Source organism: Crinia signifera, chromosome 5 (genome assembly GCF_055691185.1).
Source record: "Crinia signifera chromosome 5, ASM5569118v1, whole genome shotgun sequence".
Classification (NCBI taxonomy): Eukaryota; Metazoa; Chordata; class Amphibia; order Anura; family Myobatrachidae; genus Crinia; species Crinia signifera.
This window is the reverse complement of record NC_139221.1, coordinates 253051801-253072991: the sequence shown is the minus strand read 5'-3', so window position 1 is coordinate 253072991 and position 21191 is coordinate 253051801. Positions and strand designations below refer to the sequence as shown.

Genomic DNA, 21191 nt, shown 5'->3' with positions numbered 1-21191 from the left:
ACCCCCTATCGCCATCCATCGCATTCATAATTATCGCATATGCAGTAACATATGCGATAATTATGGCAAAGGACAGCTCTTGCATTAAGAGCTGTCCTTTGCGATAGAGTCAGCGGGTCCCATGGGAACCCGGCGGCTCTCCCCTCCCTCCCTTACCCAGCTGCTGCTGCGCCGGGCTCTCCTCCTCCCTGTACCCGGAAGAGGATCAGTGCAGGGAGGAGGAGGTCACAGGTCCGGGCAGCACAGCTCTGTGCTGCCCGGACACAGGTGAGAGGGGGGGCGGCAGGGGTCCGTGCGGGACAGCGGTGGGTCGGTGCGGGGCGGCGGAGGATTGCGGTAGAAGCCCATAGGCTTCTATGGGGCATCGTCAGATTTTTCTGGCGATGCCCCCCGCCGGGGTAACCCGGCGGGGGATGCTTAGTGCATCCCAAAATGCGGTAAAAACCCCAATAGCGGGGTTTTTAACGCATTTTTAGCTTAGAGAATCTCCCCCTTAGTATGGTCTTGTGTAAGATAGGGATTTGTGTGTGGCATGTGCAAGAGGCATTAGGACCGCTGCCGAGAAGGGCGAACACCAGGTCCCTAAAGATCTAACATTACCCTGCAAAAACAACTGGGACAATTTGCAGGTACATATACGTGAGATTATAACTCCAGAAGGGTGAGCATTTACTATACAAACTGGTGACTACAAAAATTATTTTTCTGTGCTACAGTATTTCTACTACATTATTGGACAGTTGAAAACCCACTATTTATCTATCACCTCATAATTCTGTGTACACAAACTGGACTTTATTTACTGGCACCACCAATTACAATTATTTGCATATCCCTATAAAGTTTCACTTATAAATGGAGGATTGCTGAATGTCCTAAATCAATACAGCCCATGATACTGGGACTTCAATTCAACATTGATCTGTCTTATATATGAGATTTGTTTTTATTTAAGTGTTTTTATTTTCAGATGTATTAACTGTGTATTTCCATGCCTTTATTTATATTTATATAAAGCATCTATTTGCAACAGTGTGTCAATCATTCAATTTTTCCAACCATACGGTGTGTTTATAGCATTAATATCAAGCAGCGCAAACATACTTCAATTTCCCTCCCTTTAAATGATGCGAAATGGGCCACACCCCTTCCCCAAATGACAGGCCCCATTTTACAAGGCCACACCTCCTTTTTAAACAGGCTTGAGCACCCACTAGCGAAAACATAAATCGGCACCTCTGTCAGTCATAATAACCTTTTTGTGTATATTGCCCAGTGTGTACGCACTATGGGGGCTATTCAGACCTGATTCCTGCTGTGCAAAATTGCAGAGCCCTGTGATCAGATAGTCTCTACTCAGACAGAGGCCCTTATTCTGGTTGACTCGCAAGGCTGCAAAATCTCCCAGACGCCGCAGGGCCAGGCACCCGCCGCCCTCACACCCGCGATCACCTGCACAGCTGGGAATAGATAATTTGCATAAACATCCATTCACAGTGCGGGGAGAAATCATTCGATCTTCGGTGACCATGCAATGATTTCTCCAGCGCTCACACATCTGAGACACCTCTTGGTCCCCCGTGCGAACAATTCAATCAGAATCACCCTCAGAGTGTAAACCTGCTCTGTGCAAGTCTGCAAATGGTTTGCAAAAATATTGCTGATTGCTGGCCATCTGCAAATCCATACGCAACTCACTCACCATTGAATGATTTTTTCAGTCTTGTGATAACAGCTGCCCTTTGCAAAGCAGCCGGTGGGGGGATGAGCGCATCCCCGTGGCTTTCCCCCCTCCTCCTGTGCCCGGCAGCTTCCTGCTCAGATGGCTACCCGGACATCAGGTGAGGGGCGGCGGTGTGGGTAGTGTGGGGCTTTGGTGGTAGGTGTGGGGCGACTGGGGTCATGAAGAGAAGCCCATAGACTTCAATGGGGTTTTGCTAGCTTTTGCTGGGGATACCCCCTGCGGTGCTAAGCCAGAATGCGGTTTTTAATGCATACAAAATTCGGTAAAAACCCGATAATGGGGTTTTACGGCATTTTAGCTTTAGAGTATCCCATCCTGAGCCTCTGCAAAACTAACTATATAAATATCTAGAATTGGATTGTGGTGTGCCATACCAATATCATTCACTTCAACAAAGAAGAAGCAACAATAAAACTGGACCTGTCTGAATTCGACCCGGTCACCCATTGTGGGAGTCTGCATGTGCCCATAGTCACTCATGTGTGAACCCCCGGAGCGAACGAGTTTTACACTCACTGAGACATTCCCAAAATGATTGACAGGCAGGAGGTGGTCGCTGGGATCTGCCCCATGGAAATGTTGAGCGCACACTTGCGAATGCAGGCCTGTCCCTGTATACGTTGGGTCACATAACATCAGTGCCTGCCCCAAATTCGCACAAGAATGAGCAAGATAAGTGTAAGCCCAGGCTTATCTACGAGGAGAAGAGACATCATTCTATGGTGATGGTTTCTCCTCTGCGCAGATGCATGCGAGAGGATGTAGATCTATTTGCATCATGTCGCGGGGATTCGGTTGGCGGGGGCATTTACCTGCTCACTCCCGCTGCAGGGGGCCTGGAGTGGGAGGAGAGAGATGACAGGCTACTGCACCAGCACAGCCTCTCTCCCCAGCTCAGCACACTCTGCTCAGTGAAGTGCTCAGCTGTCCTGTCTCTGGCCCTTGTTTAATTTATTTTTTCACGGGTGCATGACCACACTCCTCCCGGATGCCCTGCACCTGCTGATGTCCACGCCCCCTCTATTTTCCCAGGGCCTGGCTGACCTGTCAGCAGCCCTGGAAAGAAGTAAAGTATGAACAAGATTTTTTTTAAATCATGAAACAATCATGTTAACCTAATGAGTGTTGACCATGGACATGTTGATGTCACGATCCAGGTAAAATAAACACTATTTTACCTTTAAAGTGTCTCTCCAGACTGTCACTGTGCTCCAAGTCTGGATATCCTCAGTGTTGTTTGTCTGCAGATCACAGCACAGATTCTCCAGAGTCTCTCCAGTATTACCTGATGCTGCAGCTGTGAAGCAATACCTGCAACCTTGCCTATGCCTCAGATCATTACAGCTGCACTCGTTACAGACCTCAGCCATGCAGCTTCCCTCCTGGTTACTGGCCAGTCAAGTCTCCTCCCACCTGCAGCTATAAAAGTACTAGGTGGACGCCTGCTCTTTGTCAGAGCTTCCATTGTCAACCATCAGGTTAGATGTGCCTATGTTCAAGTGCTATACCAGCTCCTGCACAGTCTGACTCCTACAGTGCTCGGGCACTGTCTCCTGCTGCTTCCAGGCAGTCTCCAAGCCAGCGGTTCCTGTCAGCTATCATTCCTGTCGTACTTCACCTGCATCCTGCACCTGTGTGCCTCCAATCTCCTTCACTAGTGTCCATCTGTTCCTGCCTTTCAAGACCCTGCACCAGCGTTCCTACACCTGTGTGCCTCCAAGCTCCTTCACTAGTGTCCATCTGTTCCTGCCTTTCAAGACCCTGCACCAGCGTTCCTACACCTGTGTGTCTCCAAGCTTCTTCACCAGTGTTCACCTGTTCCGGCATTCCAAGACCCTGCACCAGCATTCACCTGCGTGCTTCCAAGTTCCTGCACCTGTGAACACTTGCACCTGCCTGCTTCAGTTCCTGCACCTGCGACCACCTTCTCTCCACAGATCTTACCTATCCGTATCTGTGCCCCGGTTCCGGCCTACTCCGTACTTCCGGCACCTGTGCTCCTGTGGTCGTTCTGCAGTCTCCGGTGAACCACACACATCAGAAGCCTTCCTTTCTGGAAATCCCTTGGCTCATCTTCAGACCAATCTCCAACCATCCAATCTCCAACCATCCAATCTCCAATCACTTACCTGGACCTGCAATTCCGTTACCAGTATTATTGTCTTGTAAATCCTTCAATAAAGACTTATTTATTATTTCATCTTGTTGTCCTGGTCACGCCTTCAGGCCCTCCTTCATGTGTGAGTGGATGCCTAAAACCCTTTACGGGTTCCCAGGGTAATACGCCTGCCCCTACGCCTGAGACTTCCCACCTCAGGCGTGACAGTTGATATTTAGCTGAGGGGCTGGTAATGATAGAATCTGATTGGTTGCTATGGGCAACATCCCATCTTCAATAGACCTCCATCTTAGTAAATGTACCCCTTAGGGTCTAGAAACTCTCCACTGGCCCTGGTGATGTTGGTACCGTCCAATTGGCATGCATACAGATCATAGTGTGCATGGGCAAGGCCTTATTGCAATAAAATCCTGCTACTCTTCTAATCACTGTCCGTTTGCAAGGTAATTGACAGAAAGCCGGCATTTATGGGTGTCACCCAGGAGTTTTCTGGGAGTGTCAGGAAAAACACAGGTGTGCCCAGGAGTTTGCATGGAGGGTCTGTGACATCAGCTGGATCCTCATGTTGCTATCACGCTGGATGAGTAGGTCCTGGGCTACACACAGACTGCACACAGTGGGATTTGCAGCTGATTGGAGGCCTGCCATATATTCGCAGGCCATTCACAGGCTTCGGAGCAGGATTTCACTCAGACTGGGCAGCAGCTAGCTAATCGCAGGGCACTGATAAATTGCACCGAAGCAACCAGCTCTGAATAACCCCCTTAATTGCTTGGTGTCTCAATGATGCCAGGGGTTAGCAGTGAATTGGTAGGTTTTATTCCCATGAATGTTGGTTGGTTGTATGCACCTTCTCTAGCTAATAAAAACTGTTCATTTTAAGAACTTATCTTGCTTGAAAATATAACTTATGCCCAAGACAACCAGCTTCACACATACATGCAATGTTGCTATCATTTTATAGATGTAAAATTATTTCTTCTTTGTCTTTTTCCTTTATTTTTCAAAGACATCTATCTAAACCAGAAACACTTATGACCTGATCATTACGCAGAATCATGCTGTGTCACACACACAAACTCAGGGCTAATGAAAAATACAGTAGGAGTCTCTAGGAGTCAAATAATTGTAACTAGGGATGTGCACTGGCCACTTTTCACATTTTGGGTTCTGATTACCTTCAGGTTTTGGGTTCTTCTGGGTTTTGCCAAAACACCTCCTCAACGTTTTGGGTTCTGATTTTTTTTTGAAAGCATAAACAACACTAAAATTACAGAATTTAGTTTTTTTTCTCCTACGCTATTATTGACCTCAATAGCATTCATCTCCACTCATTTCCAGTCTATTCTGAACACCTCATCACACCTCACAATATTGTTTTTAGGCCAAAAGGTTGCACAGAAGTAGTTGGATAACTATGATAAGCGACACAAGTGGACGGCACAAACACTAGACTGATACAACACAATTAGCATCACCCCTGGACTGATATGGCACACTTAGCATCACCCCTGGACTAATACAGCTCACTTGGTAGCACCCCATGAATTATACGGCAGACTTGGCTTACCGCAGGAATTATTTGGCAGACTTGGCTAACCCCTGGACTGAAACGGCACACTTAGCATCACCCCTGGACTAATGCAGCACTCAATGAATTATACGGCAGACTTGGCTTACTCCAGGAATTATACGGCACAGAGGGTGGCACCAGGGGCATATTAAGGTCTGTGGGGGCCCTGGACAACAAAATTGTGAGGGCCCCCCACAGACCCCCCCAGTGGTTGGTACCTGGGTAACGCAGGGGGTCCTTGCAGCAGTCTGAGCAGTCAGCGCCGTGGTCCCTGAAGTGTATAGGAAGTTAGCGGCGGGGTCCCTGCAGCAGATGGGGACTACAGATGGAGCCGGCCTTAGTGTTGCTGGCGCTCCATCTGACTGAGACGCGCGTGCATCCCCCACGCACGCGCGTCTCAGTATCCGGGCGGCGAGGCGGACGCAATACTGTCCGCCTCCCACTCGAGGGGGCTGGGGGGGACCCGAGGGCACTGCGGGGGGGTGCGGTCGCCCGGTGTGGGCACCGGGCGACCGTGGGCAGCACCGTCGGAAGGGGACGCGCGCGCACCTCGTGCGCGCGCGTCCCCTTAAGGCATACAGATGGCGCGGGGCAGGGGATGGCGGCTGGCGTCGCCATCGCCATCCCCTGCAAAGATGAATCCCGCTACATCTGTAGTAGCGGTATTGGCTACTAGTTCGCATCCGCTGCAGGGACCCCGCCGCTGACTTCCCATCCACGGCAGGGACCCAGGCGCTTACCACCCAGACCGCTGCAGGGTCCCCCTGCCCATCTGCGTTGCGCCAGCCCACCTGCGCTCCCCGATCCCACTGCCCTTATGTGTGGGGGCCCCGGGGCGACCGCCCCTGTCGCGCTGTGCTTAATCTGCCACTGGGTGGCACCCCTGACCTGATACAGCACACATGACGGAACACATGGTATTATAAAGCACAGATGGTGGAACCCCTGGACTGACACAGCACACATGGAATTATACAGCACACATGGTGACACTCCTGCAGTAAAAAGAGTTATTCTTTTAATAAAAAAATGCAGCACCCCATGATTGATAAAGCAGAGTTAGCAGCACCCCATAAATTATACAGCACACTTTGCTCACCCCTAGACTGATACGGCACACTTAGCATCACCCCTGGACTGTGACGGCACACTTAGCAGCACCCCATGAATTATACAGCAGAGTTTGCAGCAACCCGTGACACACTTGGCTCACTCCAGGAATTATGCGTCACACATGCGAGCATTTCTGACCTGATATAGCACACATGGAATTATACGGCACAGATGGCGGCAGGCATGGAATTATACGGCAGACATATTCCTGCATTAAAAATAAAAATTTGTATTTTTGTTTGATAAAAAAAAGGAGCAGCACACCTGGAATTATACATCAGACTTAGCAACACCCCATGAATTATACAGCACTCGTGGCTCACCCCTGGACTACAGCGCATTTAACAGCCCTTGCAGTAAAAAAAAAAAAAAACACCTTATTTTTCTTTTCATTAAAAAAAAGGGCAGCTCCCCTGGTCTGATACGGGACACATGGGGACACCCCTGGAATTATACGGCACACATGTGGGCACCCTAGGACTGATACAGGACACATGGGGGCACCCATGGAATTATGTGGCACACAGGCGGGCACCCCTGGACTGATACGGGACACATGGGGCACCCATAGAATTATATGGCACACATGGGGGCACCCATAGAATTATACGGCACACATGCAGGCACCCCTGGACTGATACAGCACACATGTGGGCACCCCTGGACTAATAAGGGACACATGCGGGCACCCCTGGACTGATACGGGACACATGTGGGCACCCCTGGACAGATACGGAACACATGTGGGCACCTCTGGACTGATACGGCACACATGTGGGCACCCCTGGACAGATACAGCACACATGTGGGCACCCCTGGACTGATAAGGGACACATAGAGGCACCCATGGAATTATATGGCACACATGCGGGCACCCCTGGACTGATACAGGACACATGCGGGCACCCCTGGACAGATACAGCAAACATGTGGGCACCCCTGGACTAATAAGGGACACATGGAGGCACCCATGGAATTATACGGCACACATGTGGGCACCCCTGGACTGATACAGGACACATGCGGGCACCCCTGGACAGATACAGCACACATGTGGGCACCCCTGGACAGATACAGCACACATGGAGGCACCCATGGAATTATACGGCACACATGCGGGCACCCCTGGACTGATACAGGACACATGCGGGCACCCCTGGACAGATACAGGGCACATGCGGGCACCCCTGGACTGATACGGGACACATGCGGGCACCCCTGGACTGATACAGTACACATGTGGGCACCCCTGGACAGATACAGCACACATGCGGGCACCCCTGGACTGATGCAGCACACATGCGGGCACCCTGGACTTATACTGTGCACTGGCAGCAATAATTAAAAAACTTTTTTTTATTTGCTTTCAATTTTTGTATTTAATTAAAATAATGCAGCCCCCTCTGTAGCACTAGCAGACCTTCTCTATGCATAAATCATCCCCCCCAGCAGGTTTCCCCCTCACCCACCTCAGCAGACAGCACGGACACATCCGTGCTGTCTGAAATCACCAGCCTGTTTGAAAATGGCGTCAACCGTCGGGAACTATATATCCCCATGTCTCACGAGAATCCGACAGTGGGAAGATGACGTTCGGTTTCGTTTTGGACTCGGAAAAATGGCGGCGACCATTGAACTCCTCGGATCCGACCTCGGATCAGGTAAGTTCGGGGGGGGGGGGCAGTTTCGGATCTCTAGGATACGAACCCGCTCATCCCTAATTGCAACACCTCTTCTTTGAGAGTAGGAAGAGGGATACAGTACTTTAGAGGTGTAACACCACTCCTGTGACAGTAGGCAGAAGGATACAGTACTCTGTCCAACTTTGAATTTCCTACAATTGTGCGGTTCTTTTTTAATGCATTTTATGTCAGTGTGTTTTGACACAAAACTATTCTACCTCAGCATCGGCCATATAATGTAGAACAAATGTGGTTTAAGAATATGCAACCACAGTTCACAAAGTATCCACTAGTAGTATATAATGTTGAATAGGTGCAAAGGTGCACGCTGAAAAAATGTATGTATAGGCCTGTAGTAGTAGTGCCTCTTATACAAATAATGAGCCCAAAAGCTACAATGCCATATCTAGACATTTTGATGCCCTGTGCTCGAAAAGAAATTGGTGTCTCTGCTCCCCACACTCCATTCCCCAAACACACACAAAATAAAGTCATGGTTAGTGCGTGTCAAAAATTTCCACCCTATTGCCCATTATGTCACACATCGTAATGCCCATTACACTTTATACCACACACCGTTATGCCTATTACATATTATGCCAAATGCCGTAATGACCAATATACTGCATATTCTGTCATAATACCCATTACATATCATTCCACACACCGTATTATAGTTACCTTTAAAAACAATTTAATATGCTTAAGTAAAACGCACACAAATTAAATGACGGACATTATGTATATATGTTGTTGTACATTTAATTTGTGTGGTTTTAGTGAAGCATATTAAATTGGTTTTAAAATTAGCAGTTGATTTATTCATTATTTTTCCCTGGTGGTCTAGGGAGAAAACGCTCAGCAGTTGTCCCGTCTGTCGGTTCCTACCCTTAGCAGTTGTCCTCCACCTCCACTACAGTATGCTAATGTTTATATAAAAGTAGACCGGGATGTACAGTAATATATTAAAAAATGAATAATTTATTATAGTATTCACCACACACGGTAATAAATTATTTTTTTAGACGGTCTAATTATATTTAAGGCTATCTCAAAACTCTTCACTAGATGGCAATACAGTACAAGCAGCAAATGACATCTACAGTACCTTGCTTCTCTCCACATGTATCACTCACTTTTTGAAACATTTTTTTTTTACTGAGATGTATTTAGCAGCTGTTAGTGTGACAATGAAGGAAAAAAGTTTCTATGTAAAACGTTGACACATTCAGTCAGAAAGGAAAGTTTATCTGAGTACACTTTCACTTCTGAATATACAGTATATACACACACATATACACAAATTTTAACAGTAATCCTTAATTTGAAAGTTGGACATTTTATGTATAGATGTATGGATTGTATGAATCTAGAGCCTAGTTTATCTCAACAGTCATAGTTATTGGTAAGTAGCTCAAGCTCTTTAATCTGATTAATTCTGTTTTCTCAATAAAAAAACTGAAACAAGGGGAAGGGGTAGCACAGAAATGTCAGGTATGATTATAGATAAGCTGATAGCTGGTCTTTTAGAAGACATTCTGACCTTTTAATCAACAAGTTTCCTCCTGTGTACAAATAGTGAGTGCATCATTTGTAGGTTGTGTAGATGAAGAAAAATCTAAAGCTTGTTTCAATTTTTAATTAGCATCTTCCCTGCAATCAAGACGGACCGGATCATTATTACACTAATAACTGGCTGTATAGTGTGTGATGGGATTGTGTTGTTGCTGCGCTGTATTACATCATTATGTAGCGAAGTGGTTCCCTACTAACTTTTTGGAATCGCAGCACCCTAGTGCAGGGATGGGGAACCTTCGGCCCTCCAGCTGTTGCTGAACGAACATTCCAGCATGCCCTGCAAATGTTTTAGCACACCCAAATATCAAAACTGTTGCAGGGCATGCTGGGATGTGTAGTTCCACAACAGTTGGAGGGCCGAAGGTTCCCAATCCCTGCCCTAGCGTATCACATTTTATCAGGGCACCCCCAGCATCAAATGATTTATTGATTAATTTGAAATACAATATTAAATGAAGTAAATGGTGCCTTTTTTGTCATCCGTAGGTTTAGGTATGTGCTGGTGTACATTTATGCTTCTGATTGGCCAGATGTTATGATTGGCAGCCACTAGCACTTGTTTTGCCTATCACTTTAACCCCAAATAATTGAAACTGATCCTGGACCACAAACCCAAGGAACCCCCAGGAAGAGTCTCACAGCACCCCAGGGTACCTAGGCACACAGTTTGGGAACCACTTGTAGCGTTAGGGTATTAAAATTCCATAGAATCCAGTTTTCATGAGACTAGCCCATTATGTCCTTAACAATTAAGATAACTCAGTCTGGGCAAATTTAGTAAACAGCACGGTCTTATCTGCAGCTTAAACATTGACTCAGTGTAGACACAAGTAATATTTAGTAAAGTCTATCCCAGGGAATAGCTCCAGGCTACAGATAGGAACAGTTACTTGAATCTAGCTACAGTATACCCACACACACACTGTAGTCACCAGACCAGTACCTCCCAGACTGAAAGCACCATTTACTTATCATAGATTCTAGTCTTAGATAAGATTATTCGCTGTCTGCTGTTGGCTTTGTCCTACAAGTATAAAAATGTTTTTTGTTTTAGGTGTGTGTGAGATTATAACATTTGCATGTATTTATTTTATATTTGCACTTATGTCACTGCATTTTAATCATTGTAACTTTTGAAAACTTTTTTTTTTAGTTTTGTGGCTTTGAAAAAAAATGGACTTTTGCTTGCAAAAATTTAAAACCAAATGTAACACACATACAAAATGATTAGATGAGCATGTGCCACCACAGTGCAATAACCAGGCAGATGTTTGTGTTACAAATAATTCTGCAAGTGTCACATAATAGTCTGTGGAGTGGAGGGTGACACACCAGTATTGTAGTGAGGAGAGATTTGGATACTTATTGAGCAGTGAAGGATTCTGCCACCACAGATGACGGATGTCATTAGCAGTCTAGCTGTCTTGCCTGATCCTGAATGACAGGCTAATAAGGGACCCAAGGGCATATAGGCAGTCAAACACATATCCTCCTGGCCATTATTATTATTAAAGTGTGGCCAAACCATCAGGGAATACACATCAGGAATTTATAAAAAGTATGTGGGAAGCCCAGCACTCCTGCCCCATCCCCAGGTCCCCACCAATTTATTTAACTCTCAGGGTCTAAGCACAGAAGGTTTTTTTTTCCCCTAATGAAATCCTGCTTCATAATGGCTGTGCAATTGGTTCAATTAAGGAGAAAGGCGCAGAGAGGAGAATTTTTGTCATGAAATTGTCTTGCAAAGGAAAACTCTGCAAATTGGGGGATTATGTGAGCAGACCACCTGTAGAGAGCACGGCCATTCTACATCCCAGGCTTTGCTGCCTGCAGCCTGGCTAACAATGTAACCAAGGCTTTCTCTTCCCCTCTCTCCTTTCTCCCCTTCTGCTGTCCACTGACTGTTACAAGACCAAATAAAAAAATGAAATAATAGGTTGGGGGAAGGGGGGGAATCCCACATGTCTCTAATTGAAGTTCATTTAAGGCACTGTGGTGGTCAATTGGTGTTCAGAATTGGGGACAGGGAGCTGGGAAACAGGCTACAGACTATAGATCATGTATGAAGGACGAAAAGATCAAAGCTTCAGAGGCTGAAAAGACTTGAGTTCCCCACAGATTAACCCCATTCAGTCAGCCTCAGCATAAGGGGGACCCATGTACTACTGAGCCACTAGACAGGCAGGTAAAATGTTCCAAGGCAAGTAATTCAGCATGCCTTCTAAATGGGGGTTAGGCTTGACAGACTCACAATGCATTCTCTGCTAACAAAGGCAGCACGTTTTATATACACAAGTTAAGTAGAAAAGGTTACTATGATGTTAACCCGTTAAATGAGCCCAATAAATGGATCAATCTGACATTCTAACATCCACTAAAAGATAGTGTGGGTTTTATCTGTAATTGGAGGGAAATTATATATTAATAGGATACAGAACACAAAAAGCAGAATGTACTCCTACTCAGGAGTGGGGATCAAAGCACAGAAATAGGTGGTTAGTTAGGGGAAGTAATGAGTAAACTAGAACTCTAAAGTAACATTTATAAAAATAGTTTATTGACAAAATAGAATAATCAATTATTTTTTCTTTATGAAGAAGCCTCTAAACTTTATACAATTATTTACACAACGTTATAGCTTTGTATATGTACATATTTTACACTTATTACACAATTATTCATATAAATACATCCTGTAGTGTAAGAAACCCGTATTTACTTGGGGTGCTTTACATTATTTCTTAATTAAGACATGATTTAAGGCATATGCTTGGCTAATGTTTGGCTAATGAGCAGGTTGTCATGTGGGGGCCAGAAGGCATATATTGTATCAGGGGGTGGCACTGACAGAGGGACACCATAGACATCCCGGAGAGACATGGTGAAGGACTTGCACACCAACAAGAACACATTTCAGGTTGCCCCAGACCTGGTGACATGGCAGCAGCAGTATAGAAGTTACTGCTTAGTTTGACTTTTTTTTTTGTAATGCAACCCAGAGACAATCCTGTGCCCCCAGCCAGTCACATCCTCACTCAGGAACGCTCCTTGCATATAAATGGGAGATAAATCAGGGAGGCTTCAATACCAGGTCCATTGTCCCGACCAGTCATCCAAGTCCCTACTAATGGATACCATTAAGAGTTCATTATCATGCTAATAGCAAGAAATTGGGGAGAGGGGGGTGTCAGTCCAGTTCACCCCCCTTACACCTGAGATAAGGGCATCTGCTTGGGGTAGGAGACCGAGCTGGCAGTGCCAGACCTCCAGGTGAGCCCCGTGCTGACGTCACTGTACATGGAGCCGGCGGCGGCCTTGCTCCCCCAGCAGCAGCGCGTGCAGAACGCCCTCCAGGAGTCCAGGGTCTTGCCGGACCAGATCCACACCCCCGAGGTGATGCCCACCACCAGGCACATGAAGTACTTGAGCATGAAGACGGCGTAGTCCGGCCTGCGCGGCGGGGGCAGCTCGGGGGGGCAGGTGCGGCAGTTGTGCGCCATCTCCCAGCCCTGGCGGTTGTGCTGCTCGTAGAAGAAGCAGGCGACCACGATGGTGGCGGGCACGGTGTAGAGCACGCTGAACACCCCGATGCGGATCATCAGCTTCTCCAGCTTGTCGGCCTTGCTCCCCCCCTGCTGCTGCTTGATGACGCTGCGGATGCGGAAGAGCGACACGAAGCCCGCCAGCAGGAACATGCTGCCCACACACAGGTAGATGAGCAGCGGCGCCAGCACGAAGCCGCGCAGGTTGTCCAGGTTCTGGTTGCCCACGTAGCAGATGCCGGCCACGGGGTCCCCGTCCACGGAGCTGAGCGCCAGCACGGCGATGGACTTGATGCTGGGCAGCAGCCAGGCGGCCAGGTGGAAGTACTGCGAGTAGCCGGCGATCGCCTCGTTGCCCCACTTCATGCCCGCCGCCAGGAACCAGGTCAGGGACAGGATCACCCACCAGATGGAGCTGGCCATGCCGAAGAAGTAGATGAGCAGGAAGACGAGCGTGCACAGCGCCGGCCCCGTGGTCTCGTAGTGGACGTGCTCCAGCTCGTGCTCCCGGCTGCACGCCACCCGCTCGTGCCCCGCCGCCAGCCGCAGCAGGTAGCCGGCCGACACCAGCAGGTAGCAGGCGGACAGGAAGATGATGGGCCGCTCCGGGTAGCGGAAGCGCTCCATGTCGATGAGGAAGGTGGAGACGGTGGCGAAGGTGGAGGCGAAGCAGAGCACGGACCACAGGCCGATCCAGAAGCTGGTGAAGGTGCGCTCCTCCGGGGAGAAGTGCGGGCTGTGGCAGGGCATGGCGCAGTTGGGGATCTGCCCGGTGCGCACCCGGTTGTAGAGCGGGTGCCTCTCGCTGGACACCGGCACCATGGGGGCCCGGCACTGGCAGCCCGGCTGGCAGGGGGCGCGTCCCGGGAGAGGCTTCTCCCCGTGCGGAGGCTGGGGCTGGTGTGGCGGGGGCACGGGCACCGGCTGCGGCTTGCTCCTGTGCGGGGGGAGAGCCTTGGGCTCGGGCAGGCTGGGCGCCGCCGTGGTGGTGGGCTCGGTGCGGTTGTCGTCCATGCATAGCATGTCCGGGTTCCCCCGCTCCGGCAGCCGGTCGCAGCGCATCCGATCCGGCCAGGCGAAGCCGTACTGGCGCATGAGGGGGGCGCAGCCGGCCCGGGCCCGCTCACACACGCTCCGGCACGGCGGCAGCGGCTTCTTGTAGTCCTCCAGGCAGATTGGGGTGTACATGCTGCACAGGAAGAACTTCAGGTCCGGGGAGCAGTGGATCTCCACCAGCGGCCAGAACTGGTGCACCTCCAGCCCGGCCTCGTCCTGCGTGTCGTGGTTGAACTGGTTGGGCATGTAGGTGTAGTTGTAGCCGATGCCCTTGCACAGGGGCACGGTGATCTCCTGGCAGCTCAGGTCCTTGGCGGCGGCGCCCCGTGTCCCGGGCACCAGCATCATCAGCAGCAGCAGCAGGTAGCGCTCCATAGCGTGGTGGTAAATCGCTGTTCTCTCCGCGGTCACAGCCCGGGCGGCACGGGGCTCATCTCCCCTCCTCACCTCCCCGCCACTCGCAGCTCGCTGGGGGCATCAGGTCCGCCAGCCCCGGTACAGTCACTGCAGCAGCCGGCAAAGTTCTGCAACACAGCTGGGAAAGTGCAGTATACAGGATCCTCTGGGCTGGGAAAGGGGGGGTAATCCAGAGTGACAGCTCCGCCTGAGCAGCAGCAATGCACCGGCTGCTAGTAGTGTACCTGGTGCTGCACCTCACACTCTCTCTGTCCCGGCCACACTACTACTCGTACACAGGCAGCGCTGCACTGAGGATTTATACCGGGAGATGCCAGAGCCAGCCCCTGGCCGGTCCCCTCGTCCCCCCCGCGGGGAGGGGGGGCTGCCGCCTCCAGCAATGCAAAGGTGGTCTCAGCGTGTGTATTAGCAGAGCATTGTTATGCAAGTAGGGGACACACAGCTCTGGGCGCTGCGGCCATAGGTTCCAGCATAAAACACACACATACAATTATTTACAGAAACTAAACTAATGCGAGGAACCGATTACTGCAGCACTGACACAGTGACATGGGGCAATACACATCCCCCACCCCCCAATACCATAACAGTACACTATAGATACCTGTATCTCCATGTATCCCTGATAGATTACATTATAGTCACACAGCCACTGATTACTTGAAATGGATTAATTGAGTGGAAGGAACTTGAGCAATGATTGCATATATCTATCTATCTATCTATCTATCTATCTATCTATCTATCTATCTATCTATCTATCTATCTAATCATTTTGAAGCACAGCACATGATTACCACGTCTGTAGAAGAAGAAACCATTCTAGTTATATGACAGACAGACTGACAGTAAATACACTGTATACCAGTATAATGGCAGTGTTTTCTTTTTACTAGTAGCACCAGATTATTCTGTCACTGTAAGAATGTTTCTGCTTCTTCTCTCCTGAAGTATGTATAGCACAATATGTGTTTATTTATGACCAATGAGACTCTCTAACTGTAGACAGATAGTCTAGGAGCTCAGGAAATTGATACACTACTGAGTGGTATGTTAAGAAGTTGCAGAACATGCAATTGAGAAAAAAGGAAAAAACAACAAGAAAACAACAAGAAAAACAGCACTTAACTAGAAGTGTCTTGCACTAATGCATTGTAAAGCTATTTCTTTAAAAAAAAGTGGCGTCTTTTGGAAAGGTAAATGTAACAGCATGTAGAGGCATGGAGTGCAGTACTTAGAAATCTATTTTAGTTCATCGCTATAATAAACTGCCAGTGGCTTGCAGTGTGTAATCTCACATCCTTAGTTACATGTGTTGGAGATAACATGACAAAGTGTTCATCCATTTTTCAGCGGGCTCTTCAAATAGATTTCCGGTATCATGTGGACTCGTATCCTGTCTTATTAATGATATCAAATAAATGTTCTGATGTACACTCCCTACTGTACATTATATGGGTGACAGACGTTAGTGAGGAGATATGTGCCCAATAGGTATCTGGTTGATAGGTCAACATGCAAACGCTCAACACAATCAAAAGGTCGGCATGAAAAAGGTTGACACATAAAAGTCGACATGAGTTTTTCACTTTTTCTCAATTTTTTTAAGGGACTTTTTCATACTTACAAATTGACTTCTATATGAACAGTATAGCGTGGCAAGTGCAACATAGGGATGGCCAATCAAAATACCAGGGTGGGGCTTCCCGGGGGGTTGGGGGCAGAGCTATGCTCTCTGTCCCGGCCCCTTGATGAAAAAATAAAAACAAAACTTTTCATGATTTCTAATCATCGATGGTCGATGGCCATCCCTAGCGCAACGGTAGTAGAGCAAGACACCATGCCCAAAGCATGCCAAGGGTACACACTACACTAATTAGGGAGCCATGTCGACAGGTGTTGACATTGACACCAAAAAATCATAAAAACTAGTCTTTTCATACTTCTACCTTTTTCATGTCGGCCTTTTGTCAATGCATGTTGACCTTTTGGTGTCAACCTATTGATTGTCTACCTAGATCAGGGATAGCCAACTCCAGTCCTCGAGAACTATCAACAGTTAATGTTTTCCAGGTCTCCTCACAGAATCACAAGTGAAGTAATTAGCTCCACCTGTGGATCTTTTTAAATGTCAGTCAGTAATGAGTGCACCTGCGAGGTGATAATAGAAACTGAACTGTTGGTAGCTCTAGAGGACTGGAGTTGGCTACCCCTGACCTAGATGCTGTAGACCATTCCATCCATACCCACCCAAATAGATGCTTAAGGCTGTAAGCTGAGTGCTTTTGTACAGGTCATCCACAATGGCTTCTTTTATATCTAATAAGTAATAACCTACAGCGATTAGTGTTCTGTTCCTTTTGATACATACGTTTTTCTAATGAACACAAGTGATGACATCACAAAGGCTTGTGGACACTACGTACAGCAGTTTACGTGCACATTCGGGACATCCGTACATTACAGTATCATTATTTGCATATAACCCATCTCCCTGTTCCAGAGAATCTATCCGTGTAATTATATACAGTTTCCACATACTGTAAGTCCCAGTGCCGGTCATCATTAGGAAAGGTGATCTAAGCACACAGTAAGTGCAGGAGGTGCAAGATAAGGTGTTGTACACAGAGTGCATTGTTCCTTATTATTGGTACAAGGGCTATGCTGCTGCTAATACATTATGTACACAGTTTAAAAGTACATTTGCAATGTATTGCATTCTGACATCTAATACACGGGAAACTGTAGAATTGTAACATTACATTGTTTGCTTCTGGAAAATATATATTTAATTAATATGTATTTTTTCCCCTCTTTTTAAGTAGCCCCTGAAGAAGGAGGTAGAGACAAGATTTATGTGGTTACAGAAAACAGCTGGAAATGTAACCAGATCCCCAAGTTTCTTACAATACACCACAAGCCTTTCAAAACTTTTGCCTATGAAAATAACACCCTCGCAGGAAGCAATATTGTGAGTTACAGAAAAAAAAAGTTTCACGCAATACGATCACGACAGCCGTTCCTGTGGTGAACGGCCGAGGTAATGTTCTGCACGTCTGGTGCGCTGAGACATTCTGATTATAGGTTCTGTACAAGGAATGAATTTCTAGGTGAACTGGAAATCATTAAGTAAAATAAAATTGGTTTATTTTATGTAGAAATTAGTATTTGTTTACTAATGGCAGACTTTGCCCAAGGCAAAACTCTTGCTAGATAACGGTTAATGGCATGTCTGGTCTAATCACGGAATTAATCATTAAACTAATCAATCAATCATTGACAGGTAAGCTTAGAATCTGTGATAAATTAATCTGTCCTATACAAGGTCAGATTGTGTTTGCCTTAAATGCTGTCAATACTTTACAAGTAAATCAATCACAGAAAATATTGACTATGTACATTGTGTGGGTTTTGCAATGTAATGTTTTTTTTTAACTATTGAATGAATGCTTGTTATCATAATTTTGAATACTCCTTAAATTATACAATAAAAATACACTTTCTATATCCTTCTGTACATTTATTCTCAAAGGTTTGTATTTATCAACTGGAGAGGTGAATTTAGAAAAATTAGGATTATAAAGCGAAATGCTTAAGTTATCATATATCACTAATGGTTTTTAATACCGCTTTCAGACTGCAAATGCTGGGTTGCACCCGGGAATAAGACACGTGTCCATGCCAGGAGCAACCCAGCATTTGCGGTCTGAAAGCTCCACGTCTGACCTGGCTTATTGCCGGGTTGGTGACGTCACACGGGAACCAGGCTGAGCAGCAGCACGTCATTGGGGGGCGAGGGAGGAGGCAACGCTTGGAGCTGACAGCGTTGCTTCCATACTGCGAACGGGACCCGGGTTACCCGTTCACACTACACCTGACCTGGGTCAGGGCCTTGTTTAATCCTGGTCGCTACCAGGGTTGAACTCCCGGGTTGCTTGATCCAGGGTGGCCCTTTCAGACCATACCTCGACCCGTGTTGGTGTCATAATGACCTGGGAATAACCTGTGCTGAGAGTGTGGTCTGAAAGGGGTATAAGTGGGAATGGCTTTTTCAGAGGGGGCCTTATTCAGAGTTGCATGCAAAGTAATGCAAATAAATCATAAATGACCTGCGGTCAAACAACACTCTCTCTCCAAATGCTTACATACAGTGAATGGCTGTCAGCACTCTGATTGGTGGATAGCTCCAGCCATCCACTAGTAATCAACATGCAGACATCCATTCAGCGTCTGGCTGCAGGCTGGGAGTCAGTTAGAGAATGCTGCCTGGTCGCTGTGATTGTGTTAAATTCACAATTAAGGCGGCTGGGAAGCATTCTCTACATCCCTGCTTGAACGCCCCTAGAATCTTTGGCACTCCGGGTAGCTGCCCAGTTTGTCTTTAACTTAAGATGACCCTGTATGCATAGCTGTGGTTTCATATGCAGCAGACTTGCAAAACTTTGCTAATGGATTGGAAGCCATCTTGTGTATTGAGACGCTCACTGTGCCATCTCACATCCACGACTTGTGTTCAAAAGCAGAAATGTTGGGCGCACATCGGTCGCACCATCGAACCTCCTAAACAGTTGTATAAGGGGCCTGATTCTGGTTCACTCGCAAAAAGTAAACTCATTCTTTAATGGACAAAACCATGTGCACTGCAGGTGCAGAGAGTTATATTTAGACAAGTTATTCTGTTTCTGTGCAGGGTAAATACGAATTGCTTTATTTTAACACTGCAATTTAGTTATCAGTTTAAAGTACAAACCCCATCTCTGCATGTGCCCCACCTGCAGTGCACATGGTTTTGTCCATTAAAGAATAGTTTTGCTTTTACAAGTGAACCAGAATCAGGCCCACCATCTCAGAATGAGCGACTCATCTAAGACACCTGGACCTTTCTAGCCGTTTATGTCAATGACTGTGGCATGTCCAGAAAACGGTCCCGAAATCGCCTGCGTTTTTTTCTGGCCACACCATTACCTCCCCCCAAGCACTGTCTAACTGTCGCTTATTTTGCAAATAACTGCTTTGTGCACATACTGTCGCTAATCTATCCCCTCGTGTGCACATTATAGCTTTGTCTCACAAGCAGTGAGTCTAAAATCACCCCAGAGTTCACACAGTGCGATTTTTCTCGTGATAGGATTCCAATTCCATTGGTATTGAATCTGGATCGAATCAAACAGCTAGCAAAACGCATTTGATCTGTACTATATAGTCTTAGGGGCCGCACATCGAGATTGAATCGGCATGGTATGCGGCTGAAAACCATTCGGTTTCGATTAGATTTTGCTTATATAAGCAAAATCGAATAGAAAAATAGACCACATCGAACCCTGTGTACAGGGAGTTACACAAACAAAGTTGACTGTTTGACACCAATAATTTTATTTCACCTGTGCTGCTTATATTTTCTTTAGATTCTACAGAGCTGAGACATTGAGGATCATAAATGCATACATTTTTTAAATAAACCAATTGATGTTATTTTTATAATTGGTCAATATTCAACAATTCATTTTTATATCTACCCTTGGTTATCGGGAATTAAAAAAAAAAATGGTACAACCAATTGCAGCTAGGCAGCTTATGTAATGTTGTACTAGTATTGATAAAATGAAAACATATCTTTAACTGGTTTCTAGAGGATATTTTACCTTTTTCTTAAATACACCTGCCACAGTTACACGGATTCCCCATATTTTATGTAGGAAGTATCTTTCTATTTACCTATATATTTTCCACATACCTAAATATTTGAGTTTCTAATACTCCTGTATTGGGCTGGTTTAATCCTGTTCCTTGATTACAATGACCCATACGTTATTATGGCTAAATTTACTAAGAGGGGAGTTCTATTGAAGATGTTTCCCATAGCAACGGCCTCAGAATCTACTTATTTATTTAGCACTTTCTAGAAAATAATATACAGAATCTGATTGGTTGCCCATCGCAACATCCCATCTTCAATATAACGCCCATCTTAGTAAATAAACCCCTTAATATATGTAATGTACCAATAAAAATCATAGATACTTTGCTCCATGATCATTTAAAAGTCAACTCAGATTTCATATATATCTCCTTGACAATTGTCGTTTGATATATAGTATTACATCTTGCAATGCTTAAAATCCCAATACATGTTAGTAGAAATAGTAATCATCTTTTCCTTCCTTGATTAAACAGAAAACACATCCTTGATGATGTGTTCCATTAATTGCTTACACTACCTTAAATGTTTCCAGCACAGGCGGATAAACAGGGAGCTTGGCAGTTCCATTCACGCTTGTTAGGACATCCCAGGGGTCTGTCTTACCGTAAGAATGGGCTGTTTACTTTTTAATTGATGTGCTGATGTTTCATTTAGCGCTTGTATGGC

The 21191-nt window shown here is 46.5% G+C and overlaps 1 protein-coding gene across 1 annotated transcript; it reads right to left on the bottom strand.

Moving 5' to 3' along the window:
• Positions 1-12344: 12344 nt before the first annotated feature.
• FZD8 (frizzled class receptor 8) lies at positions 12345-15113 on the bottom strand. Its single transcript, XM_083188811.1, has one exon. It carries the CDS (start codon positions 14780-14782, stop codon positions 13016-13018), a length of 1767 nt encoding a protein of 588 aa, XP_083044937.1. The 5' UTR covers positions 14783-15113; the 3' UTR covers positions 12345-13015.
• Positions 15114-21191: the final 6078 nt, after the last annotated feature.

What these genes read in the sequence shown, in the direction of transcription:
- FZD8 (XM_083188811.1), bottom strand. Translation starts at nt 14,782, where the DNA reads ATGGAGCGCTACCTGCTGCTGCTGCTGATGATGCTGGTGCCCGGGACA.